Source organism: Trachemys scripta, chromosome 4, assembly GCF_013100865.1.
Source record: "Trachemys scripta elegans isolate TJP31775 chromosome 4, CAS_Tse_1.0, whole genome shotgun sequence".
NCBI lineage: Eukaryota > Metazoa > Chordata > Testudines > Emydidae > Trachemys > Trachemys scripta.
The window spans coordinates 48,824,056-48,850,849 of NC_048301.1; the positions used below are offsets into that span (position 1 = coordinate 48,824,056).

At 41.6% G+C, this 26,794-nt stretch overlaps 1 protein-coding gene across 5 annotated transcripts in view; it reads right to left on the minus strand.

The window, feature by feature from the left end:
- Nucleotides 1-26,794, minus strand: part of NUBPL (nucleotide binding protein like) — a 148,291-nt gene that overhangs the window by 96,326 nt on the left and 25,171 nt on the right. For 4 of the 5 annotated variants that reach the window (XM_034768689.1, XM_034768688.1, XM_034768690.1 and 1 more), the window contains 2 exons: nucleotides 12,081-12,120; nucleotides 11,900-11,990 (listed from right to left, as the gene is read on the minus strand). The exons of the other annotated variant lie outside the window; for it this stretch is intronic. In XM_034768689.1, coding sequence (XP_034624580.1) covers nucleotides 11,900-11,990; nucleotides 12,081-12,120 — 131 coding nt within the window. The remainder of the gene's footprint in view (nucleotides 1-11,899; nucleotides 11,991-12,080; nucleotides 12,121-26,794) is intronic. 5 annotated transcript variants of the gene reach the window in all.

The window sequence follows — 26,794 nt, forward strand, 5'->3', positions numbered from 1 at the left end:
CCAGTGTGAGGAGCTGGGAGCAAGAGGCGCAAGGAACTGAGAGTGAGAGGGTATGCTGCTGAAGGACTGAGGAGTACAAGTGTTATCAGACACCAGGAGGAAGGTCCTGTGGTGAGAATAAGGAAGGTGTTTGGAGGAGGCCATGGGGAAATAGCCCAGGGAGTTGTAGCTGTCATGCAGCTGTTACAGGAGGCACACTATAGAGAGCTGCAGTCCACAGGGCCCTGGGCTGGAACCCGGAGTAGAGGGTGGGCCCGGGTTCCCCCCAAACCTCCCAATTGACCTGGACTGTGGGTTCTTCCAGAGGGGAAGGTCTCTGGGCTGTTCCCCAACCCACATGGTGAATCTCTGAGGCAAGAAAATCCGCCAATAAGCGCAGGACCCCCCAAGATAGAGGAGGAACTTTGTCACACTAGGTTGATGGAAAAACCTCTTTGTGACACTGGTAGACTAGGTGACAGCTCATGCCAAGGCCCCTAGGCCTCATTGAACACTCAAATGCATAGCTGGAAATGAGTCTGGCTCACCTGCATGGTAGCATTATCGAAACAGATATTAGAGTTATAACAATGTGTTTACTGTTTAGACTTTATGGAAGGCTTGTAGGATGCTGCATGTATCAATCCTACTTATAATAGCTGTATACCATGTTATAAGGTAATCTTTAAATGTTTGATCTGTAACTATAAAAATGTTTAAGACTGTAAATTCCCCCCAGTCATGGGAGAAGCCTTACCAAGTGTGCAATATTAGTTCACTCCAAGAGGTGTTATCTCCTGCCCAGGAAGGACTACTGAATCCAAATGGGCCATTGTGGAACAAAGACTTTGTTGATTGCTCCCCCCACCCAACCATGAAAAGGTGATATGCAGGCACTCTCATCCCATCAGCTTGGATTCTGAGGTGAGAGGGGATAAAAATCCCTGACAAGAATAACCTCGATCTTTTATGCTGTTTGGACTTTGAGGGGCAAGCATTCCTAAACATAAGCAAGAGATCCCCATGCTTCTTGGCATGGGTCAGCCTTAAAGGACATAGAGAGATGTTTATTACAGAAGCTTATATTAGCTTTTTAAATCTAAGGCTGTAACTCATTTGTGTAAGTTTCCTGTTTTAACCTTGTAAATAGCTCTTATTTCTTTCTTAGTTAATAACTCTTTAGTTAGTTTATTACAGAATTGACTACAGGTGTTGTCTTTGGGTTGAGATCTGAGTACAAGTGACCAGGGGTAAGTGTCTGGTTCTTTGGGACTGGGAGTAACTGAATACTGGGATGATTTTGGGAGTCAAGTGACCACCTATCACATAGACCTGTGTCGCAAGATAGACTGGAACGCCCATGGGACTGTCTGTGACTCCACTGTAAGACTGTTACGGTGTGTCTACACAGCAACTAGACACCTGCAGCTGGCCCATGCCAGCCGACTTGGGCTCACAGATATCAGGCTGCAGGGCTGTTTCACTGCTGTGTAGACTTCTGGGCTCAGGCTAGAGCCTGGGCTCTAGCACCCTGCAAGGTGGGAGGGTCACAGAGCTCAGGCTGAGCCAACAAATCTGCACAGCAAGGAAGCAGCCCTGTAGCCCGAGCTCCGCAAACCCGAGTTGGTTGGCACGGGCCAGCTGTGGGTTTTCATGTGCTGTGGAGACATATCCTCATAGTGCTTTAGGAGTTCTCAGTTGTTACTGGGTGGTGAAATCTAATTATAGAACATACAAACAGTTTGGGGTTTCTGCCTTGAGGTTGGCACTCACTGTCGTGAGCCATTCCAAACAGCATGACACCCTTCCATCAGTGTAGGAAGCATCTGCACTACAGTGCTACAGCAGCATAGCTGCACCACTGCAGCTGTACCACTATAGCCCCTGTAGCGTAGATATGGCTTTAGCTTGTTGCCCTTTGTCCTTTTTCTCCAGATTTACTTATTCCTTTATACACTACTTGAACCTCTCTTTTAAAATATTACAATTTGTAAGATTTGTTCTCCATGGGTGACTCATTTTTATTTATTTTAACCTTCATTTCTCCTTTCTGTCATCTTAATATTCTCTATTTGTCCCAATTTAGATTGTAAAATTTTCAGGGCAGGGACTGTATTTTTAATCTGTGTAAGAGACCATTAAGGGGGTGGTGGTGGTGGTGGTAGTAGTAGTAATAGTAATAAGAATCATTAGATTATAAAAATATTTTGCATTACATGCTCTGGGACCCTACAATACAAAACATACTATGGACTCCAGAGAATACATAAGAACAGACATACTGAGTCAGACCAAAGGTCCATCTAACCCAGCATCCTGCTTCCGACAGTGGCCAATGCCAGGTGACCCAGAGGGAATGAACTGAACAGGTAATCATCAAGTGATCCATCCCCTGTCATCCATTCCCAGCTTCTGGCAAACAGAGGCTAGGGACACCATCTCTATCCATCCCAGCTTATAACCATTGATAGCCCTATCCTCCATGAACTTATCTAGACTTTTTTGAACCCTGTTATAGCCTTGGCCTTCACAACATCCTCTGGCAAAGAGTTCCATGGGTAGACTGTGCGTTGTGTGAAAAAATACTTCCTTTTGTTTGTTTTAAACCTGCTGCCTATTAATTTCAGTTCGTGACCCCTAGTTCTTGTGTTATGAGGAGGAGTAAATAACATTTCCTTATTTACTTTCTCCACACCAGTCATGATTTTATAGACCTCTATCATATCTCCCTGCTTAATTCTCTCTTTTCCAAGCTGAAAAGTCCCAGTTTTATTAATCTCTCCTCATATGGCAGCCATTCCAAACCCCTAGTCAGTTTTGTTCCCCCTTTTCTGAAACTTTTCCAACTCCAATATACCTTTTTTGAAATGGGGCAACCACATCTGCATGCAGTATTCAAGATGTGGGCATACCATGGATTTAAATAAAGGCAATCTATCCCTTTCTTAATGATTCCTAACATTCTGGTCACTTTTTTGACTGCCGCTGCACATTGAGTGGATGTTTTCAGAGAACTATATACAATGACTCAAAGATCTCTTTCTTGAGTGGTAACAGCCAATTTAGACCCCATCATTTTATATGTATAGAATGCTATATTGCAGTTTGGCAGTGTTTTGGGAAAGCAGTTCACACCTTTTCATGTCCATCTTGCCATCAAGTACAATTCATATAACAAAACTGATATTTTCCCACCCTCTTATCTTTAACATAGCATTAGAATGAGTCTAGCAAGTCAGGCAGTCTTTCTGCGAGACATCACACACCCATATAACTAATTTAAAATTCTGTACTTTTTGTGTGGCTCAAATTTAGCAACCCACTAAGCATCTGACTGTCAGATACTATCTTTTTCACTTCTCTATTATTTTTTTAAATAAACACACACATACACCCAAGCAGGTCATCTTATGTTAACACAACTGTTTGCATCTCTTGCATGTAACAGATACATTAGAGACGGACCCAAACAACAAAGTTCAGATCTGGATTTAAACTTCTTCGAAGTCACAGATTTCATTTGGCCCTTCTCCTCTTTTCATAATAATACAATTGAAGGCCTTGGTAACACAGCTATTAGTAACTTTAACGTTGTACAAGTGTGATGGCACTGAAGGATTTTGAAGGGCCTATTATATATATATTACTTGTACTGTCCTGGAAAAGGTTGGGAACGAACTTAGCATTTCACTTGATGCTATGACAACACTGAAAGCAATGGATGCTTTAGTAACTAGAATCTAAGTTATGACTAACCAAAAATATTGCATGACTACTGTTATGTTAATGGAATGCACTGTAACGGCAATGTTTTGATCATCTCTCAACAAAACAATGACTGGTATTTATGTAAAAACAGACTTGAAATAATGTTATAACAGCAGAATGTCAACATGAATAGTAATTTGATAGGCAAAGGTCTGTTGCTTACTATACTGGAGTTTGCTTTGCTTTATTTTTTCCCCTACACTAAAACCATTGCTACTATAGCTATTACATTTCACAGTTATGTTGACTTGTTTATTTCTCAATATTTTTGTAAAGCACTGTCATGGGGTAGGTACAGGTCAAAAAAGGTGAGAAGAAGGGAAAGAACTGTATAGCAGACGGTTAGGTCCCTCGTTCATGACCCTATCAAATGTGGTAGTACAGCCTAGTGGCCAGTGTCAATAAAGCAGCCCTTCCTCCCAGAGCAGCGGGGTCCAATGGCCAGAGTCAATAAGCGGCCCTTCTACTCAAGGGAGCGTGATCCAGTGGCTGGAGTCCATAAGCAGCCCTTCCACCAGGGCAATATGATCTAATGGCCAGAGTTAATAAGTGGCCCTTCCACCGGGACAGCGTGGCCTACTGGCTGGAGTCAATAGAGTAGTCCACCCCGTGGAATTGTGTGGCCTATTGGTCAGATGGGGAAGTGGGGTGCCACTTACAGGGGTGTGGTGCCCAGGGTAGCGGGACTTGGGCCCTCCCTGCTCCTCCAAGTCCCAGCTCAGGGCCCTGGTGGTGGTGAGGGTGCTCACCACCAAATCAGCAGGGAGGATCCTGAAACACACTGACTGTTTCCTCAGCTCACTCCCCTGGGCTTCTTCCTACTCTTTCTCCCTCAGCAATGCTCCACGGTTCCCCCGGGTCTCTGAGGTCCTCAAGTGGCATAGCTCCTGCTGGTGCAGTCTCTTCTCTGGGCTCATCAGGCAGCCCAAAGTCCGTTTAGAACTCTGCGTGCCATAGGAAGCTCCCCAGAGAGCCTGCAGTCTGCGTCCTCCCCTTTCAGCAGCCTGCCCACACTGAGTTGGGCTGCTTCCTTTTATACTCTGCCTCCAGGCTGACCATGCCCAGCAGAGTTGGAGGGGTGGGCCTTCCTCAGCCTGCAAAGCAGAGTTAACCTTTTCAGAGCTGGTGCAGGGTAGGTACACCCTGTCACAAGCACTTTGTTACAATTTGTTCTGTAACAGTGGTTCCTAAACTTTTTTCTGCCAACGCCACCTTTGGCATCTGACTAAATGTCCCGGACCCCTTTCGTTTCCGGTACCACCAGAATGCTCCCACCAGCAAGGGAATGTCCCCGCCAGCATAACCTCTCATGCACCATGCATGAGAGATCACACTGTGCAGAGGACAACATTTTGAGAACAAAATGTAGTCCTCCATACAGCAAAAGTGCCGGAACACTGTTCTGGCCTTGGCTCAAAGGATGGACCCTCACATAACCCACGGCGGACCCCTCGGGGTCTGGGAATCACTGTTCTATAAAATTATATATTATATAAAAGAAGTCTGGCATTACTCAGGAGTTTTACAAATAAATTCACTAGTAATAATAATAATTATTTTATTATGATAGCACCTAGGAGCCCCAGTCATGGTCCAGGATCCCACTGTGCTAGGCACTGTACAAACGAACACCAGAAAGACAGTCCCTACCCCAAAAATCTTACAATCTAATGAAGAAAGAAGAGACATCAGAAAGATGCAGACAGACAGGAATGCTTGGTAATTGGCTACTCTGAACCGTGGCATGGCAGAGCAGTAGCTTTTTCATCCCATAAGACCCAGTCATTTTTGTTCTTTATCAGATTGTGTAGAATGGAACCAATGTTATCTGTTACATTCACGGACTGCCTCCAGTACTTTTGTCCACCTGTTTACATATAAGCGGTACAGTAGTTGGGGTTTGTCACACCAAATATGCAGGAACTAGAAGAGGATCATTGATGGTCAAGGTAAATTTTGCCCTGAGGAGATGTGTGAAGGATGTCCAACAAAGAGTGTTGGGTCTCCTGTATCTCCTCCAATGCAATATGTAGTTTCTCTCTCCTAGGCACCTCATAAGGTGCTGAAAGGCCTTGAATCAGCTACATAAGAAGATGGAGGAGCCATGACAGCCTCATCTGATGAAGAGGAAGATTTGTGTGAAGGCTCCTTTACTCAGGTGGCTCTTTTGCCCCTGTAATGTCTGCTGTGTAGAAAGACTAGAGGGCAGCAGTTGTGACTCTTGAGCTGCCCTCTTATGAGATGGACCCTGTAGAACAGGTCACCATAAGTGGCCCAGGGGTTTCAATAAGCTCACTTCGGTGGGTTGTAAGGGAAAGGGGCAGGACCCCAATATTGTCCTTGTCCTGCTAAATGTTTTGTCATCAGAATGTACCCTGAGTGAAGGAGATTGAAAAGGGGTACCCAGTTTGGACACATCTGAATCTGAGGAGGACTCTTCTACTGTGTCAACTGGTGGGGGGAGGAGGGAGAGAAGGGAAATGGTACTGGTACCAGTGGAAGAGTCAGTAGTGGGAGCCAAAAGAAATACTGGAATTGTATAGGTACCAGAAGCTGTTGATAAGAAGCTACTGGATGGTGTCAAGTTGATACTGTCCAGAAATATATCTGTGAACCCTCAAAGCCTGGAGGCTGGAGGCCATGACGGTACCAGACAGCAAGACATCATTGAAGTTGGTAGCAGAGGGTAACTAGGTTCCAGCAGGTGAGAGGGTAGCGGTGGGGAGTGGCTCTTGGTACCCCTCAGTAACAGTGACTCAGGCTCTCCCAGAGAGGGCACATGGGTCAAAAGACTGGCCAGTACCAGGGACTCCGGGTAGGAAACCCTGGGAGTCAGAATATCTAGTGGTACCAGAGACAGTACTGAAGTACAAGTGGTAAGTCCTTCATGTGAGATTGTTGGAGGTTGTAACAACAATGATTTAGGCCTAGCTCTGGAGTCCTTGAAGACACACAATCTGATGCCAATGTACGTATCACTTTAGATAGTTTACCAGATGATTTCTCAGTATGTGGCATGGTCTTCTTAGTCAGTACTGTGGTCTCAGTACTGGAGAGGACAGGAGCCTCAGCTGCACCCATAAGGAAGTCCTGAGACCCAGATCAAGGGAGTGACTTTCCCTTATTCCATTCTGGGGAAGGGGCCTTCTCCTCTTTGCTAATCGTTGTAGAGAGACAATCATTGGAGCTCTCCAAGGATTGGATGTACAGGGGCCTGACTCGGATCCCATGAGTCTCAGCAAGCACTCCATTAACAGAAGTCTGAGCCTGTCTTACCTGAATTTCTTAGATTTGCTCTTAAATCCTGAGTGGATCTTACATTTGGAAGGGATGGGAGACTCCTTGAGAAGCGAAGGCAGCTTGAATGTCCACTACTGCGGGGGAAAGACCTACAGGCAGGTCTGGCAGGTTTTGAAGCCTAGGATCACGGGCATAACCTGCACTTGAGGCAACGGTTCAAATTTCTGAATCAAGCAAAAAAAAAAAAAAAAAGCGGGGGGAAAGAACCCTCCTTTTCAAAAGCACAAATTGTGCTAAACCAAAAGTAAAGAAAGAAAATTCTAAGAAAATACAGCAGGGGTAGGTAACTTATGGCACATGTGCCAAAGGAAGCACGCGAGCTGATTTTCAGTGGCACTCACACTGCCCAGGTCCTGGCCTCCGGTCTGGGGGGCTCTGCATTTTAATTTAATTTTAAATGAAGCTTCTTAAACATTTTAAAAAGCTTATTTACTTTACATACAACAATAGTTTAGTTATATATTATAGACTTATAGACAGAGACCTTCTCAAAACATTAAAATATATTACTGGCACGTGAACCCATAAATCAGAGTGCATAAATGAAGACTCGGCACACCACTTCTGAAAGGTTGCCAACCCCTGAAATACAGAAATTTTAGCGAGAGGTGTAGCAAGCCATGGGCTAGCTAGAGGACACCATAATGCTCTGTCTCAAGCTGCCGGCAGCTGAGACAGAACTGGGGTGGTGGCAGGTCCATCTCTCCCTATATGCCAGAGTATGATGTCATCTAGGGCACAGGCATAGATTCACAGACACTGCTGATGAAAAATCTCTGACCCTGAGTGCACAGTTGCACACACATCTTGACCTCTTGATGTGGTACACCCATAGAGACAATACTCTAAGAACAAAGGATTTTCTACACAGCAGCACCATTGTGACAGATAGAACTGCAGCTTCTCAGCCTGGGCATATGGCAAAAGGAGAGAGACTCTGTATTTCAGGGTACATCTACACTGCATTTGGGAGCATGCTTCCCAGAACGAGCAGGTAAACACACATGCTAGCGCTGCTCAAGCTGACATAATAAAAATAGTAGCATGGCTCCAGCAGTACAGGTAGCAGCTCAGGTTAGCCAGCTGTAGTATAGACATAGTGTAAGACCATCGTCATATGTAAGCAAGACCAGTTAGAAAGAAAAACATCAGAAATGTGACATGGATAGTCTGAAATACTGAGAAACCTTGGACTCTCTCAGAAGTGGCGAGACCAGACTGCAGGAGTGGGGATGTTACAGAGGTTCTGTTATTTTGCAAAGAGCTGTAAGTCTCTGGTACATTTTCAGACGAAAATGACTGTGATTAAGGAATTTCTTTGTTAACCCTGTGTTCCTTAGTTTGCTGTCAAGTTGTCCCTGAGTGATCACAGCCTAGGCGGGGCCATGAGGGAGAGTGTTTAAACAGCTTTGGGGGTGGACCTTTGGAAGTCAGGGTCTGGGGTGGCTGAACTGTGAAGTTCCAGGTCCCAAGGACAGGCTCAGAGAAGAGGTCTGCACCTGGGAATGTGCCTTACAGACATAGAGCTCAAAATAGTGACTAGAAACTGCCCAGACCCAGTTGGCTTGGAAGCACCTGGGGCCCTGTAATTAGATCCACTTGCAACATACAGGTGACATTACAGAGGGATAGTGGGCCAGGTTGTAACACAGATCACATTGTTCTGTTCTTGGTTCTGTTACATACTATGTATGAGACCCTTGGACAACCTATTTGTGTGTCCCCTATTTAAAATGGGTTTAACATTAGTTTCCCTACCTCAAAGGGTTGTTGTGAGGCTTGATGTTTACAAAGAATTTTGGAATGTGAGAGTGTAAGATGCTATACACAGTAAGTGCTAAGTATTATTAGGTTTCTCCAAATAACAAAATCTATTTTACAAAAATAAGAATTGCATATCCGTGAACCTTAGAGGTTTCAAAAAAATGGGGGCGGGGGGGAGAAGAGAAAGAAGGTGGTTAAGTACCAACGATACTGTTGTCCAGCTCCATCAACACATGATGAATTTGCACCCTAGACCTTTTGATGCCTCACTGGAATTTCTGAAGCACTGAACAGGTCCTAAAGAACAAGTTTATTTGTATCTAAAAAAAGAAATAAGAGTTTGTTAAATGTACTTAATGGTGCAAAGCTATACACCGGAATGCATAAGTAGGTTTTATACTCTGAAACGGATAAAGAACATTAAACAGTATTACCTATTTTTAATGGGAAAGCCTATGAACTTTTTCTACTTTATGCCATAAACTGCATTAGCAGTCTCAGAGCTGGCTGACTTAATTATCTCAGAAACTTTACTTAATATTTTAGCTCCTTGTCTGAATGTCTGGGAGCTCCTTAAACTCAATATATTATACTATAAACCTCGATTAAGAGAGTAATTTGGATTGTTTATCTGTAGCTGAAGGGGGGAAATGAGCTATTTCTTGAGGACCTGCTTTAAACTACCAAGAGATTAATTGTGAATATAAACTACTAGAAGAATTTTGATCTCCTGCAAAGGATCAAACCTCAGACTAAAAAATAATCCTGTTGAACAACAGTTAATGGCTGGAACTGATCAGTGACAGATTAAGAGAATTCAGTTCCTAGAGGGAGAGATTTAAGAGCCCCTAAACATCACAATATAATTTCCAATGTATGATGGAACACTACTATATTTAATAATAATATGGAATGTCACGTTCCTCTCTAATTTAGGTGCCCTGACCACAGCTCTATCAGCCCTACAGTTAAACTGATCTCAAGACTGACTAGTAATTATGTGAGTAGGAAAATGTATAACCCTTTAAATGTATTAAAATAGCATGTGTCAAGGTGGATAATTTACTAAAAACTACCTGTGCACTGGAATCTACTGATGCTTCCTGTGATCTATGAGTTTCTTACTTCCTGGAAAGGAAGTCAACAATTTCTTTTTATGGAGGATTAATGGGTACCTAGTCCATACACACACAAAAATTCTTGCCAAAAAACAAAAACCACTAGCAGTTTAAACCTGCTTCATTCAAAAGCGAAATTCCACTGTCAGTGAAATCACTAATGCCCCCATAGTCACGGAACTATGTCTGATTCCTACTGAAGGATCTGCTGGAGTGCAACTGCTTCTTTAGTTGCTAGGTAACAACCAACTCATTATATGCCATTATCAGCACCCTGGAAAAGGAAACTGGCATCTGCTTCCCATTTGGAGATACCAGTGATTGAAATAATAGCAATGCTCTGACTGCCAAAAATCCTTGGTCTCCCAGGGACTGGTTTGTGAATAAAGCAGGTGCTGACTTGAGCATCATCTCTAAAGTTTTAGGTTATGTCGCTTTTGTGATCTTGACCAACACAGCATGCCAGGGGGATGAAGTTGCCGGTCCCAGTCATTGACACATTATTAATGCAGAAAAATATCCTCCCCCTAAATTATGGCTTATCTGATTGGTGAGATGTTAACCACAAAGACCTATTGTGAAGCCTGTACTAGAAACAGAGGGGAAATCAACAGCACTAAGATGGGAACAGGCTGGGAATGAAATGATTTGGAGGAACTTGCTGAGGTCAAGCAGAACTCTTGCAGTCACCTAGCTGTATTTTTTTAAATCCCTGAAATAGATGTCAACAGTGAGCAATGTGGGCCACTATGCAAAAGTCTAAACATGTAGCCTTAATGCATTTCTTTTAATTCATTAGTACATCATAGTTCTATTCATACTGAGAAGGGAAAATAGGTCTGTCAAGAAACAAAAAAGCCACCCAGCTTCCGAATGCCAAAACCAGAAAATGAATACATTAACTAATGATGTATTTGCATCACACAGAGACAAGAGCTAATGATTTTCATATAGTATACACATGAGTACCCTAACAAAACACTCTGGGTGGTAGGTGAATAAACAAATATGTAAAGAAAGTAGATCCTAAAGACATGCATGGTTCCTTGTATTCATATTCAAATATCTACATCTGATTTAGTCAAATCTGAAAACAACACAAAAAGAATAAGGAAAGATATAAACAGTGGAGATGAATACTTTAAGCATGCATGGCCCCTAGCACAGCCTTGTCTGAGGAGCATACTGAAATGCAGAAAGTTTTACTTTTCATCTTTCCTAATGTTTATGTTCAATTCTTTAACCCTCGATGGGGTTGAAAGCCCACCATAGTTAAGTAGAAGATATCCATTTTTAAATTCTTCAATAAATAAACTCAATGTATAGGAACCAAAATGAAGGGAATACCCAGAGATTTTAATTCTTAACACAAATAAAGTGTCAGCTCCTAACATCCATTCAAGAAAATTATGAGCAGTGCCACTGACGACACTGATGTCATTAGGACTACTCAGAAGCTTAAAGTTAGGCATATGTTTAAGTATCTGACTGAAGCAGGGACATGCTGAACACTGCTCCTACACTGGACTATTGTTCACAAGTGTCCATTTCCACATTAGTGATATGCTTATTTTATTTATGCACATTCCTTGTCATTGGTGTATGAATCCTGCAACTTTCAACTGGACATAAAGTAATAGATTTTCTAACCGTTAAGCACAACTCCCACCAAGTTTCAATGGGAGTTAAGTACCATTTGAGTCTTTGAAATTTCCCCTGAAGTGACTGATATTAAGAAGAAAATAAATTAGTATAAAGCATATTTTCCCTTTTGCTCAGACGCTTATGAATAACCGTACCTAAAAGGCAGTGCAAAACAAACACACATTTGACACATTGTTAATGTGCAAAACACATTCAAACAGTGCATACTAAGATCATTTCTTTCAATAATTGCTCAACTTGGAGTTCAGCCTTCAATAGAGGTGCTTTTTTCTATCAAGCAAACAACATTTTAGGTAACACCTTACCTGCCTCAACAATTTCTCTATAGCTGACATTACCATGAGTCCTCTCCACACAACTGGTGCAGTCTCTTCTACCAAGAAACCCATTGACATACTGAAACAATAAAGCAAAATTTTATCTTTCAAAACATGATACAAAACAAAATTATCTGAAATAACTCTATAAAGTAAAACATATGCTCACCATGCAATGCCATAGTTCTTAAGGGGTCTCATTAAGTTTTCTAAAATAGAAACAAAATTATTGATTTTTTTAAAAACTAAGCAATTTCTTTATATTCATAAATACATCCTCACCTATTCTTACTGAGGTAGTTTTTCACCCAAATCAGCAGTAGGAGTTGCCTCAGTGCTTTCTGTATTTTATCCATCGAGCCACATTTTCAAAGTAGCATTCTGCATGATGGTGAGTTTTCAGGCCCATCCCTTTCTTAGGAACTTAGGCCAGGTCTACACTACAAAAACTTACATCAGTATAACAGCATCGCTCACAGGTGTGAAAAATCCACACTTCTGATCAACCTACCTAACTCCCGGCGTAGATAGCACTATACTGACGGGGGAGCTTGTCCCATTGACATAGCTACCACCTCTCGCAGACGTGGATTAACTCTCCCGTCTGCTTGGTAGCATCTTCACTAAAGCACTACAGAAGCACAGCTTTTTAAGTGTAGATCTGCCCTCAATCTCTACTAGCTCAGGCTTCAACCTTCACATATATCTCTATTAGAGGGCATCAATACAAACTCAACCATGCCTTCTTCGACATCCTATGCAAAAAGAGAAATCAAGCTTTCTTGAGTGGTTTGCCCAGCATACCATGTGATCAATCATTTATACCTTATGTATTTCCTTTGTTAGCCTTCTACCAAAACCCGTAGGACTCATTTATCACAAGCTGTATATGGTGAGGACAGCAGGTCTATCTTATAAATGAATAGTTAAGATGAATATAACCGATGAATGCAACACCCTGGTGTGACCCAGAGGCCCCTTGCCAATGGTTCCTCCCTGTTCTTTGCAAACAACTCTCATCTCAGATCTGACAACACCAAACATATCTTAGAGTATTTATTCACAAGGGTAATATGTAAGGTATCTACAGAAAGCTCATAACTTTTCAAAACTCAATCATTCTGATATGTGCATACAAGTAATATTTATGGAACAATTTAACTACATTGAAAGTATGCTTTCAGATGTAAAAGTTAGTCACCGTGGAATAATACGTGATGGCCAACTGGAGCAGGCGGGAGTTGTCACTCCTCCCTGCTTAGTTGGGTATGTAATGCAAGTCGCAAGTGTCTAGCCTTGCTCCATCCCAAGACTAGCAATGGTAAACCATCAGAGACAACTGCAAACAATCAAAACTTCTTGGAGGTAAAAAGGAACATTATTACACACAGGATCTCCCTGTCTATGAAGTCACACAAAAGACTGTTTCAGTGTAATACAGAGTGAGAAGAGGAAACGCCTGGTGGAAAGGGGGTGTTTTTCATGAAAGTTTGGATCCTGGTTTAAGTGAAGCCAGCCAGTTCGCAACAGACTGAACTTTGGGAATGAAAACCTACTTTATTAGAAGAGAAAGGTAACTATTAATAAATGTAGGCCCTAGTTCCCATTTTATGATTTTATTTTGTACTGTAACCATTTGTTTCTACCACTCTCTCGTTTTTTTGTTGAATCTCTATTCTTTCTTAAATTAACTCTCTCTTGTTTTATTACAAGTGCTGTGTGTTATACAGGATTGGTGGTTTAAAGTAAAACTGAAGTACACTGCTCCTTTGCGGGCAGAGAATCTGGGATTTCTGTGAATATTAGCATCAGAGGCTGGACATCACAGGGTAATGCTTCAAAGGTGACTCAGGTAGGTACAAGGGTGCATCTCTTGTTAACCTGTAAGGCAAAGACAGGGCTGTCATTGCCCAGAGAAGAGTGCCTGAGTGGCTAACAGGCTGGTGGAGTTAGAAAGCTAACACCCAACCAATATGTGCAAGGCTCTCTCTCGCTAGAGGCAGCCATTCCCAGTCTTTATTTAAGCCTAAATTGATAGTATCTAGTTTTCATATTAATTCAAGTTCAGCAGTGTCTCATTGGAGTCTGCTTTTGAAGCTTTTCTGTTGCAAAATTGCCACCTTTAAATCTGTTACTGAGTGGCCAGAGAGGTTGAAACGTTCTCCTACTGGTTTTTGAACGTTATGATTCCCAATGTCAGATTTGTGTCCATTTATTCTTTTGCGTAGAGACTGTCTGGTTTGGCTAATGTACATGGCAGAGGGACATTGCTGGCACCATGATGGCATATATCACACTGGTAGACATGCAAGTGAACGAGCCGCTGATGGCATGGCTGATGTGATTAGATCCTATGATGGTGTCACTTGAATAGATTTGTGGACAGAGTTGGTATCAGGCTTTATTCCAAAGATAGGTTCCTGGGTTAGTGTTTTTGTTCTGTGCTGTATGGTTGCTGGTGAGTATTTGCTTCAGGTTGCGGGGCTGTCTGTAAGCAAGGAGACAGACTTCATAAAGAAATTATGAAATGTTAATTTTCTGAAATAACTAGGCTCATTTTGACATTTCATTTTATGATTTTTTCCATTAGAAAATATTAACAAATCATCAACTCAAATCACCAAAAACACAGAAAAGCTTAAAAAGAAGTTTACAATCCCTCCACAGCCCTTCCACTTTACAACACAGCTCGTTTCTTCTTCAACTCCTATTACATTAATTTTCTGGGGGTAAAAAGCTAATTAATTCAGAATGCATCAATTCAGTTTTAAAGAGAGTTAAAAATAAAAGCAGAAAAACAGCTGCTTGCTGTAAGATTATGATACAAAAGTAGGTCTGGCATAAGTAGGGAAAATATGCTGAATTTGATCATGTATTAGTCAACTACATTTCAAAGTAATGTTAATGTATGATTTTGTACTAAAAGCACAAGATGAGTGAGTTGTCTGAAGCCACTACCTTCCATCAAGGGTGCCTTCCCTCCAATCATCAAATTGATTCACCAGATAGCCTTGAGGTCTTTGTGGATCCAAAGCCTTTTTCTACCTGTAGCTGGCCAGAAGACAGTGTTATTCCATTAAACTGATTTGGCTACAGTGAACCACAAATTAGGGACCACTATGATTTATTATTTAATTCACTGTATCTAAGAGGAATGAAGCTGACAACTCTGAAAAACTTCCACTTGATTCAAGATGCAGCATCCTACCTACTCAGCAGCAGATCACTCCTACATTCGGCTCTCTGCATAGCTCTTTGTGCAGCACAGAATCAAATTCAAGGTTTTTGTCCAAATATTCAAAAGCCATTTACTGGATTAGCCCATGTTACCTGAAGAACTGACTACCTCCCTCTATACAATTATAGCTGCTCCAGTCAGCTAGTGCACTAGAAAGGTCAACAACAACAGCGAGAATTGTGAGGATAGTGGATAGAGCTTACCTACAACTGGACTGCAATTCTGAAACTAACTTCTATAACACATCAGACATCCCACCTTCAGAACAAAATGCAAAGCTCACTTATTTAACTTAGCTCTCAGAGCAAATAAATTCATTAATACACAAAGATAAAACTGATAGAAGAAAAAGAAACTGGAGATAAAGGTCCTGTTAAAAATATATTTTAAAAGTTGTAATACCCTGAAATACCTTGGTGATAAGCATGGTATGAAAATCAAGGTAGGTAACCTGAGTTTTATTTCCAACTCTACCAAAAATTATTCTTTTAGATTTATTGAATGTGTTAGTTCTTTTTGTGCCACTTAAAGCAAGTCAGTCTTTAAAGCCCAGATTCTCCAATTGTAAAGTGGCTATATTACATGCTTCACAGGGATGCTGTGAGGTTTAGAGAAACACTATCAACCTAAAAAAAAATTTAGGCAGGTGTCATTTTTACTTCTTTATTGTTAATTTTAACCCCTATAATCATTAAAGAAAAACAAATAGGAAAATTGAGTACATAACCCATATTTTCTCTATAACACTTCAGATCTATTAAACTTCACTGTTTCTCCTGGAATCAGTACGTTTTACTGTATGTGGGATGGTTTCATAAAAGAACCAGGCAAGAAAATCATGCTAAAAATAGGAAAGTGTGATTGTAAGATGACAAAAATTAGCAGAAAGAGTCAGGAACACATGTAGTATTTAAAACTATTTTAAAAATAATTTTTAAATTGGCTAGATTTTAAGTTGTCTCTGATGTTTTAATATCTCTATTCTACTGAGAAAAGTGACTCTAAAAATGGCATTCTGGATTTTCATATTTATTGCCTATCAATTTATTCTAGGTCAAATATGTTCAGCTTACAAACAGAAACAAGTACACATGCACACATATTTATGACCGCCGTTGTTAAAACTCTACCTGAAAGCTCAGAGTTAATCTGGTTTCTTCCTTTATTACGGTGGATGATGCATAAGTTATGCAGACTAAATTATTCTCCAATTTGCACTTGTGCAACCTAATTGTTTTCAGTGAGGTTGTACAGATGTAACTTATTGGTCCTTGTGATAAATGAGAGGTGGGATAGCTCCCTTTTGTGGACACCCAGCCATAGACTCCCTCTTGGTAGTTGTTCTCTATTTGCTTTACCTGTAAAAGGTTAACAAGCCCACAGGTAAAAGGAAAGGAGTGGGCACCTGACCAAAAGAGCCAATGGGAGGCCTAGAACATTTTAAAATTGGGGAAAAGCTTCCATTTGTCTGTGCGTTGTGGTTCTCCGGGGAAGAGGGGAACAGGGCAGCAATTATGCTGTGAGAAGCTTTAAGCCAGGTATGAAAAACCATCAGATCATACCTAGAGATTACTTATCTGAAACCCCAGATATGTAAGTAAATTAGGGAATGTCCAGGAAGACGCGATTAGGTTTATTTCTGTTTACTTCTTATTGGCTTGTGGACTCCTCTGTGCTAGCCTCAAATGTTTTTGTTTTGCTTGTAACCTGGAAGCTGGACCACAAGAAGGTTATTCTTGATGTTTAATTCATGTAAGTGGTTATTTTAAATCTAGAAAAGCCTAAGTTCTAGATGTATTTTCTTTTTGTTTTTAATAAAATTTACCTTTTTTAAAAACAGGATTAAATTTTTGGTGTCTTAAGAGGTTTGTGCATATTTTGTTTAATTAGCTGGGGGCAACAGCTAATTTCCTTTGTTTTCCTTCTCAATTCTTCCCCGGAGGAGGGATGAAAGGGCTTGAGGATACCCCACAGGAAGTAATTCCCAAGTGCGCCTTCCTGGGTTCCAAGGAGTTTTGCATTTGGGTGGTGGCAGCATCTACCCACCCAAGGTCAGAGAGAAGCTGTAAGCTTGGGAGTTTAATACCAGCCTGGAGTGGCCAGTATTAATTTTTAGAATCCCTACGGGCCCCCACCTTCTGCACTCAAAGTGCCAGAGTGGGGAATCAGCCTTGACAGCCCTATAAGTGTAATTTACTAAATAATTCTAGGTACTGACATACTGGCTCAAACTAGTGGTTCATCAAGTCCAAGATTCTGTTTTTTATGATAGTGGCAAATTCCAGATGCTGCTGAGGAGGGTGTTAGAATCCCTTTAAGAGTTAATTATCGACTAATTTGCTTAAGCCCATCAGTTAGTGATTAATGGTTTATATCCTTTTTTAATTCTTATCCAGTGTAATTTAATGTTAGACATTATGCTGGATAATGAGTATAACTTCTTAATATTTTCTGTGCTCTTGGACTCCATGGGTATTGTGGTAATGAGTTCCACAAGCTAATTATATTTAACTGAGTAAACTGTAAATGTGTTCCTATTCAGATTTGCTTGAATGGCACCTTGTTCTTGTATTATGAGAAAGTATAAATAAAAGTCTCTTTTCCGTTCTCTGTACCATTATTTTATTCTCCTGATGATACACAAGAAAGAACAAAATGCAGGTTCATCTCTCATAACTGCTGTCACTACACAGCTAACACCAAGACTAGATTAAGGAATCCAGGGCCCTAGCATACCTCACATGCCCCTCACTCCCAATAATCCCATCCCACCTGCGCAAGAGTCATCTTCTGGGCAGACTGTGGGCTCCCCATCTCTGGACCCCTGCTCCTTGTCTTCAAGCAGGCTGAGTGTCCCGGAGAAGGAAGGACTTAGGCCCTACCCAACTAAGCAGAGGATTCTGCTGGGGGGCATCCATGACAGGATAGTAACACACAGTTCTATGCTGGGATGGTGTTGGTGGGGACAGCACAGTTGGGGTTTCCAGCCTTAACGAATCTCTGAGATGAGCAAACAAATTCACCTCTTTCGGATCTAGGATTACAGGCAATCCGCAAGTCAAGAAAAATTCACTGTGACAGTTAAACTTGAAAACATGATCAGAGTATCTCCACAACCACAAGGGCTAGAAATAAATTTGGTTTCTTGGTATTTTTTTTAAATTACAGATGATATTCTGACACCTTGTGACTTCGGGAGCTAGGCTCAGATGAGTAGGCACATAGTGCCAATGCTTTAATATAGCTCTGGTTAACAGTAGTTTAAAAAAAAAAAAAAAAAAAAAAAAAAAAAAACACTATCACCACCCACCACACACTTATTTTTGTTACAAAAGTAAACAGAAAGAACAGACTTATTGATTAACATGTTGCTATTTTTATACTGTCTCTTTTCAAAGTAGAACCAAACTAACTCATTCATATATGCGAAGATTTCAAGATATTCAATCAGAAGCTGTTGAAAACATGCAAAGTATTATTAATAATAGCACAAAATTGTTAAAATTAATCTGCAATCTGACAACAGTTTATCCTGCTTTGATATCAAAAGCCAATCACCTTATATACCAGGGATCGGCAATCTTTGGCATGCGGCTCGCCAGGGTAAGCACCTTGGCGGGCCGGGACGGTTTGTTTACCTGCCGTGTCTGCAGGTTTGGCCGATCGCATCTCCCACTGGCCACGGTTCACCCCTCCAAGCCAATGGGGGCTGCGGGAAGCCACGGCCAGCACATCCCTCGGCCTGCGCCGCTTCCCGCAGACCCCATTGGCCTGGCACTGTGAACCGCAGCCAGTGGGAGCCACGATCGGCCGCACCTGCGAACGCGGCAGGTAAACAAACCGGCCCAGCATGCCAGGGTGCTTACCCTGGCGTGCCGCGTGCCAAAGGTTGCCAATCCCTGTTATATACTGTCCAAGATTTAGTTACAAACACGGCCCAAATCTGAAAATCATATTACATTTTAGTCTCTTGTACTAACTGAAAGAAAAAACCCAGCTTTAAATCTCAAAAGGTGTTGGATAATACTGATTGCGTCTCCGTTATGCTACAATAATTTGATTAAGCTTTTCAGCCTTCTACTTCATGTAGTCAGCAACATCAAGAATGAGAGCTTCCAAATCAGCAGTAGAGGTAGGAACCGTGAAGCCGGATCTCAGCCAAGCACAGACAGAGCACCGCAGCAAGGGCTAATCTTGCAACTAGCTATAGAATTTGATATATTATTTAAAGTGACATGCCAAATAGATTTTTATTTTTTTTACATTGACTAATCTTTAAAAAACAATATGATAGCACCCTTTTAATAATGTATCCTGATTTTTTTTAAATTTCTACTTTAATTGAATGTTAATTTTTCTGCTCCAGGGCTGTTTTTAAAAGGGTTTGAAAACTAAACTGACCAAGAAGTTAAATCCCACCCATCTTCAACCCCCACTGTCTCTGCCTGCACACATTCACCTGTTACCCCTTTCAGTTTTAGCTTTGCTACTGCCACTGCCTGACGTACTTCCCTTTGTAAATCCTAAGGCAGTCCAAGCAGTTGCAGTCCCACAAGAGCAATGCATGACAGGAATGCCTCTATACATAAAGTGCTGCCAAATGCACATACTAAACTAACAGGGAAAAATAATTTCCCCCTAATCTTTCTCTTTCAGTAATCTTAAATGTCATTCATAACATCAGCTGAGTACAAAATGTTCAGATACAAGTGTATGTTTTCAAGTTGACCATATCCCTTTAACAACCACAATGTTCCTATCAGAAAAATATACAGTACTTCATTTACCTAAAATGCTATGCATCTAAAAATAATTAGAACTTTAGTTTCACACAATATACTACAATAGCTAGAAAAATCAGATTATATGAAAAATGTGCACTTGCATAAAAAATGTTAAACTGTTGAGCATGCACAGATTTATCTAAAAGAAATGCCAGCAATTTAAAAGGTTAACACTCAACTATTATCCTGCATTAAACAGTATCAGAGTAAAACAATTTTTAAAAATTGAACAAGCAAGTAAATGTTTTGCAACCAATGTAAAAATCTATCGTCACTCAAGAATTAGAATAGCCATTTCAGGCTAAAAAATTTGTAACTAGGATTGTTTGAAGAAAGCAACAAAGATATTCATTTCATTTGCTCAGAGGCCAGCCCACCATACCCTTCCTAGATCTCTCTCTCTCTCTCTCTCCCCCTTCCCAGTGCCTTATTTTGAGACTAAAAAAAAAAAAAAAAAAAAAAATCAAAACATTTGACTGAATATTCTATTATTTGTACTGGAGGTGAAACTAGGTCAGCTTGAAGAAACTTGTGTCTACTTATTCCTGATGGTTGTATCTTGTAAAATCAAAACTTCAGTTAAAAAAAATTAAGTTTAGTCATTGCAAAAACAGCCTTCAAATGTGAAACAGAAGTAATAATATCTATCTACCGAAGTCTGCAGATAGCTTGTAACAGTTTCAAGACAGTCGTGAACTTCACGTATTTAAGTATTTATTCTGAAACCTAATGAGGACAATTTAAACGTCAAAATTGTTTAGTAGGTCATTTCTGATTAAAATATGAAAGAAAAGGATGATTCAATTAAACAGACTGGGACAATCTACAATGAGCAACCTTATATTTTTGGTGTCGTCACTAGGCAGAGTTTGGGTTGTGAATGGAGGTTGGGAAAGTATCACTACTTTTTATTTCCTAATGTGATTTCTGATTTACATCTTTAAAAGATGTATACTGATTCCTGTTGTATTACGTCCTGGCCAGTAAATCTAAACACACTATATCAAGCTATAGCCACACTAAATGGATTTTTGTGCTAAACCCATCAGTAGTAATACAGTTAATAACTGCAGCAAAAATGAATTGCAGTCATTAAGTTTCAAAATTAACATATTACTGTAACAGCACACCTCTCTTTAGAGCTTTCAGGTAAAATTCTTTGCTGGTGTGAACTAGTACAGCTCCAACCTGGCCCATTATTTCAGCCCATCTGCAGACTTGGGTTTGCGTCAGTTCACATCAAGTAGGTTTTCAGTCTACAGTAAGTTAACCCCTCTGGCTGCCAAGAAAATTAGCAGTTTCTTTTTAAAGTGAAATCTTACATTGAGGAAATAAATGAAAATTCATGGAAAGAGCCTAAATCTGTACAGTGTGGAATTTTCACAGCACAAATTTGTAGTGACACTAATTGCGCCTGATGCCAGGTTTAGGTCTTTATCAAGTTTGGGGAGGCCGATGATTTTTGACACGTGGCAGATTTTCAGTAGTCTTCCTTTATTGGTGACCCTTGTGAAGAACTGAGCTAGCCAAAAGCAAGAGCATGCTTTTTTTTTTTTTTTTTGCCTCAGTCTTCACAGACAAGGTCAGCTCCCAGACTGCTGCACTGGGCAGCGCAGTACAGGGAGTAGTTGAGCAGCCCTCAGTGGTGAAAGAACAGGTTAAGGACTACTTAGAAAAGCTGTACATGCACAACTCCATGGGGCCGGATCTAATGCATCCGAGGGTGCTGAGGGAGTTGGCTGATGTGATTGCAGCTCCATTGGCCATTATCTTTGAAAACTCGTGGCAATCAGGGGAAGTCCCAGAAGATCGGAAAAAGGCAAATATAGTGCCCATCTTTATAAAAGGGAAGAAGGCGAATCCGGGGAACTACAGCCTCACCTCAGTCCCTGGAAAAATCATGGAGCAGGGCCTCAAGGAATCCATTTTGAAGCACTTGGAGGAAAGGAAGGTGATCAGGAACAGTCAACCTGGATTCACCAAGGGCAAGTCATACCTCACCAACCTGATTGCCTTCTATGATGAGGTAACTGGCTCTGTGGATATGGGGAAAGTGGTGGACATGATATATCTTGACTTTAGCAAAGCTTCTGATGCTGTCTCCCACAGTATTCTTGCCAGCAAGTTAAAGTAGTATGGAGTGGATGAATGGACTATAAGGTGGATAGAAAGCTGGCTAGATCGTCGGGCTCAACGGGTAGCGATCAACGGCTCGATGTCTAGTTGGCAGCCAGTATCAAACGGAGTGCCCGAAGGGTTGGTCCTGGGGACGTTTTTGTTCAACATCTTCATTAATGATCTGGATGACGGGATGGATTGCACCCTCAGCAAGTTCGCAAATGACACTAAGCTGGGGGGAGAGGTAGATACACTGGAGGGTAGGGATAGGGTCCTGAGTGACCTAGACAAATTGGAGGATTGGGCCAAAAGAAATCTGATGAGGTTCAACAAGAACAAGTGCAGAGTCCTGAACTTAGGACGGAAGAATCCCATGCACTGGTACAGGCTGGGGACTGACTAGCTCAGTGGCAGTTCTGCAGAAAAGGATCTGGGGATTACAGTGGACGAGAAGCCAGATATGGGTCAACAGTGTGCCCTTTTTTGCCAAGAAGAGTAATGGCATATTGGGCTGCATAAGTAGGAGTATTGCTAGCAGATCAAGGGAAGTGATTATTCCCCTCTATTCGGCTTTGGTGAGGCCACATCTAGAGTATTGCATGTGGGCCATGGCTAAACGGTGACTTGTTTACAGTCTATAACAAGGGTGGCCAAACCACAGCTAACAAGCTGCATGTGGCTATTTTACAGTTGAAGTGGTTTCACGGAGTGCCTGTCGTCCTGTCATGCCTCCCCCACTCCCCCCCGCCTGCCCGCCCATTCTCCACTTAGCAGACTGAGAGGAAAGAAGCTCAGGGCTTCTACTCTGCAGGGGCTTCTGCCAGAGACAACTGGTACCTGCTGAGTGAGGAGGGGGCACAATTTAAAGGTTTAACCCTCCCCCCGCTCCCAACAGCTTGAGTCACACACACCCCCAGGGTATGCTCCCCTTCTTCTGTTCAGCGGCCCCTCCCCGCAGCTCCCAGGTGTTACTCTGTGTGGAGAGGCAGTGGCAAACAGCTGGGACCTGTAGGAAGGAGCCAAAGCTTTAGCTCCACAGAGAAAGGCAGCAGCAAAAGCAACTCTTCCTGCAGCTCCTGTTTGCTGCTGCCTCTCCCCAAGGCCACAGCTCCCAGCTTGCCGGCTCCAGCAGCTGCCACGGAGGGGACCCTGCAGCACGATGTAACCAATCAGGGCCAGCAAACCCTGTCAAAAATCTGGGGGGGCTATGGGCACGTGACCTCACATGCTTCCCCCTCCCCCCATTTATCACCTCTGGCTTCTGCCCAGTGGGGAACGGGCGTCTCGGAGCTCCAGCCCCATGGGGCGCACCTGCCAGGGCTCAGGGCTTCAGCAGGAGGGGGGCTGAAGCCCCGAGCCCTGGCAGGCACGCACGCCCCAGTTCTCAAACTTCTGAAGACTGTCACATGCAGCTCAGAGGGTCAGTAAGTTTGGAAATCCCTCGTCTGTAAGTATCTACATGGGAAACAAATATTTAATAATGGGCTCTTTGATCTAGCAGAAAAAGGCACAACACAATCCACTGGCTGGAAGCTGAAGCTAGACAAATTCAGACTAGAAATATGGTGTAAAATTTTAACTGCGAGAGTAATTAATCGTTGGAACAACTTCCCAAAGGTCGTGGTGGATTCTCCATCACTGACTTTTTCAATCAATATTGGATGTGTTTTTAAAAATATATATATATATGCTCTAGGAATTATTTTGTGGAAGTTCTATGGTCTGTGTTATACAGCAAGTCAGAGTAGACGTCACATTAGTCCCTTCAGGCCTTGAAATCTATTGAGTCAACCTTCAATTTTTTAAAAGTAGTTGCAGTCTTTTGCTAGTCTTTAGAATGTATTGCTTTATATACAAATAAATAGTTTGGTGCATCACTAAGTGGCAATAAAGTTCTGAAGTACTATAGAAGCAATTAACAGTTCCACTGGAGAAAAATATCTGTCAGTATCTTCATAATAAATTGTATACTTTTTTTTTTTTAAATGTGATTTATAGGTATTATGACTATCATGATCATGGCAAAAAAATAAACCCAAAATGCCATTTTGGCAATTTCAGTCACTTTTGCTCTCTGCCAACTAGTGAAAGCAATGGATTTTAAAAAATGAAATTTTGCAGTTCACTAGCCCAAAATGTTAATTTGAGTTTTTGGCTAAATTATTTTGAAGGATGTGAAGCAGCAAGTAAATAGTCATTGTATTTATGTTATAAAGTAGCATCTGTGCATGTGCAACAGCTAGTTTTCATATCCATTCCACACAGATGGGAGATTATCCAATATCTAGTATTCAAGGGTATATTTCAAACTAACCTTTACACATCTATCTTTTCCTGGGATTCTGCATAATATCCTTATGAGACACTTCCAGGCTTTTCCATTTACCAAGATTTTGCATAGTAATTTAAGAAAAGAAAAATCATAATATCTTACATTTATGGAGCATCTCCCATCTCCAGGGAGCCTAAAGCATGTTGAAAACTGGAAATATACAGAGAGATTCATTTTATTCATCATTTCAATATGGTAACTGCTAGATAGGTTTATCCTACTAGGTGCTAAGCACCCTCAATCCTCCTGGAATGCGTGGTTGGGTGACAAAATTGAAATCAATGGGTAATCTGTACCTCACAGGATCAGTCCATATGGGTTCAATGCTGAAAGGTGCTGAGCACTTTGGCCCCAATCCAGCAGGCAAAAAACTCTAAGCACAGGCTTCAAACCCAGTGGCTTCTATGGAATTTACGTGCATAATTAAGTTCTTTACTGAATAGGGATGAATTCAGCACATACTTAAGTGCTTTGCTCAGCCAGGAGCTAAGAGTGCACTGCACTACACAGCTAATTAAAAAAAAACTAACACAGAAGAGTGAGGGTAAAATATTGGAGCTACCAATCTTATTAAATCACAACAAAGACATTTAAGGAAATCTTTAAAAGAAAAAGACATTAAAACTGAAGTAAGAGGGAGAGTTAAATCAAAACAGACAGCAATTCCCAACTTTGGCTACCACGTCATCCTTAAAACTTGGAACTGACCCTGGGAATTGCTGCCTATAAGGTAAATAGTGGATGCCTTTAATGTTCATTCTTCATGTTTTTATTCAATTGAAGGTAGAAACAATGGTATTTACAATGTTTTTATATGGAATACTTGAAACCAAACTTTAAAGTTTTAGACTTAACCAAGAAAATTACCATGCTATTCATAGACTCCAAGACCAAAAGGAATCATTGTGATCATTTAATCTGACTCCTCCATGACACAGGCAATAGAACTTCCCCAAAATAAGTCCTAAAACATATCTTTTGGAAAAATATCCAATCTTGACTTTAAAATTGTCAGTGATGGGGTTGTTGCAATGGTTAATTACTCTCACTGTTATAAATGTATGCCTTATTTCCAGTTTGAATTTGTCTAGCTTCAACTTCCAGCCACTGGATTGTGTTACAACTTTCTCTGCTGGATTGAACAGCCCATTATTAAATATTTGTTTCCCAGGTACGCACTTATAGACTGTAATCAAGTCATCCCTTAACCTTCTCTTTGTTAAGCTAAGTATATTGAGTTGTTCACTGTTACAGCAACACACACAGAACTGGGAATGCATGGAGCAGCTGAAGTGGTGTGGGAAAAGGGGGAAGAGAGCTGGACTCAACATAAGGCCCCAACATCCCACATGAGCAGAAGCAAACTCCACATTTACTCCTGGGGGCATTCTGCGCCAAAAAATTAAAAATTCTGTGCACAATATTTTAAAATTCTACAAAATTCTGCAAATTTTATTTGTCAAAACAACTACATAATCAAGACAGTTTCAATTATTTTGGTAATTTATTTCAAAATATCTGTCAGCAAGTATGTCTGTAACAATACAGACACACACAGGAGTAGAGTGTTAAAGAAACCCCTATGACAACCCAGTTCCTGTTTCTCCGCCGCCTTCCCCACCCTGAGCCCAACCAGGGGGCCAGACACCCATAATCCCTCCCTCCCCCCAAGAACCCAGCCGCGGGGTCCCCCCAGCCCAGATACCCACATACACATGCCAGCCATGGCCCCCCCAGCACCGACACACACCCCCTCAGAGCCTAAGGATGCAGAGGGAGAAACAGCACTATGCTGGGTCTTGGGCTTGTGTGAAGTTTCCTGTGCGCTGCTGTCTCCTTCCCTCGGGGCGTGTGGGAAACTACAGCTGCTGGCAATCCTCTAGCTCCCTCCCCCTGACAGTGTCTTCTATGTATACGCTGGGCTCTGCTGGGTCCAGCAGCCCCTAGTGGCAGCCAGCAGCACTGCAGTCCATTTCTGTGGGGGGAAAGGAAATGCTGCACACACATTTCCGCAAAATTCTGCATTGCACAGAATTCCTCCAGGAGTATGTCACAGTACAGGAGATGGGCAGAATGCCAGATCAAGCTCTCCCTGTAAGTCTTCTGGAACCAGTACATGACCTTAGCAGCCCAACCTCCTTGCCAGGGGCTCTGCAGGAGCCAGAATCCTCATTAGGGTGACCAGATGTCCCAATTTTATAGGGACAGTAGCGATTTTCAAGTCTTTTTCTTATATAGGGTCCTATTACCCCCCCACCCCATTCTGGTTTTTCACATGTGCTGTCTGGTCAGCCTCATGGACCCAACAACTGACACCATTAGCCCATCCCCACTTCTAGGATAACAGCCTTTTCATATTGACAGCTAACATAGTCAAGTCTTGTAGCTCATGCAATAGAAGCCTGTGCTGT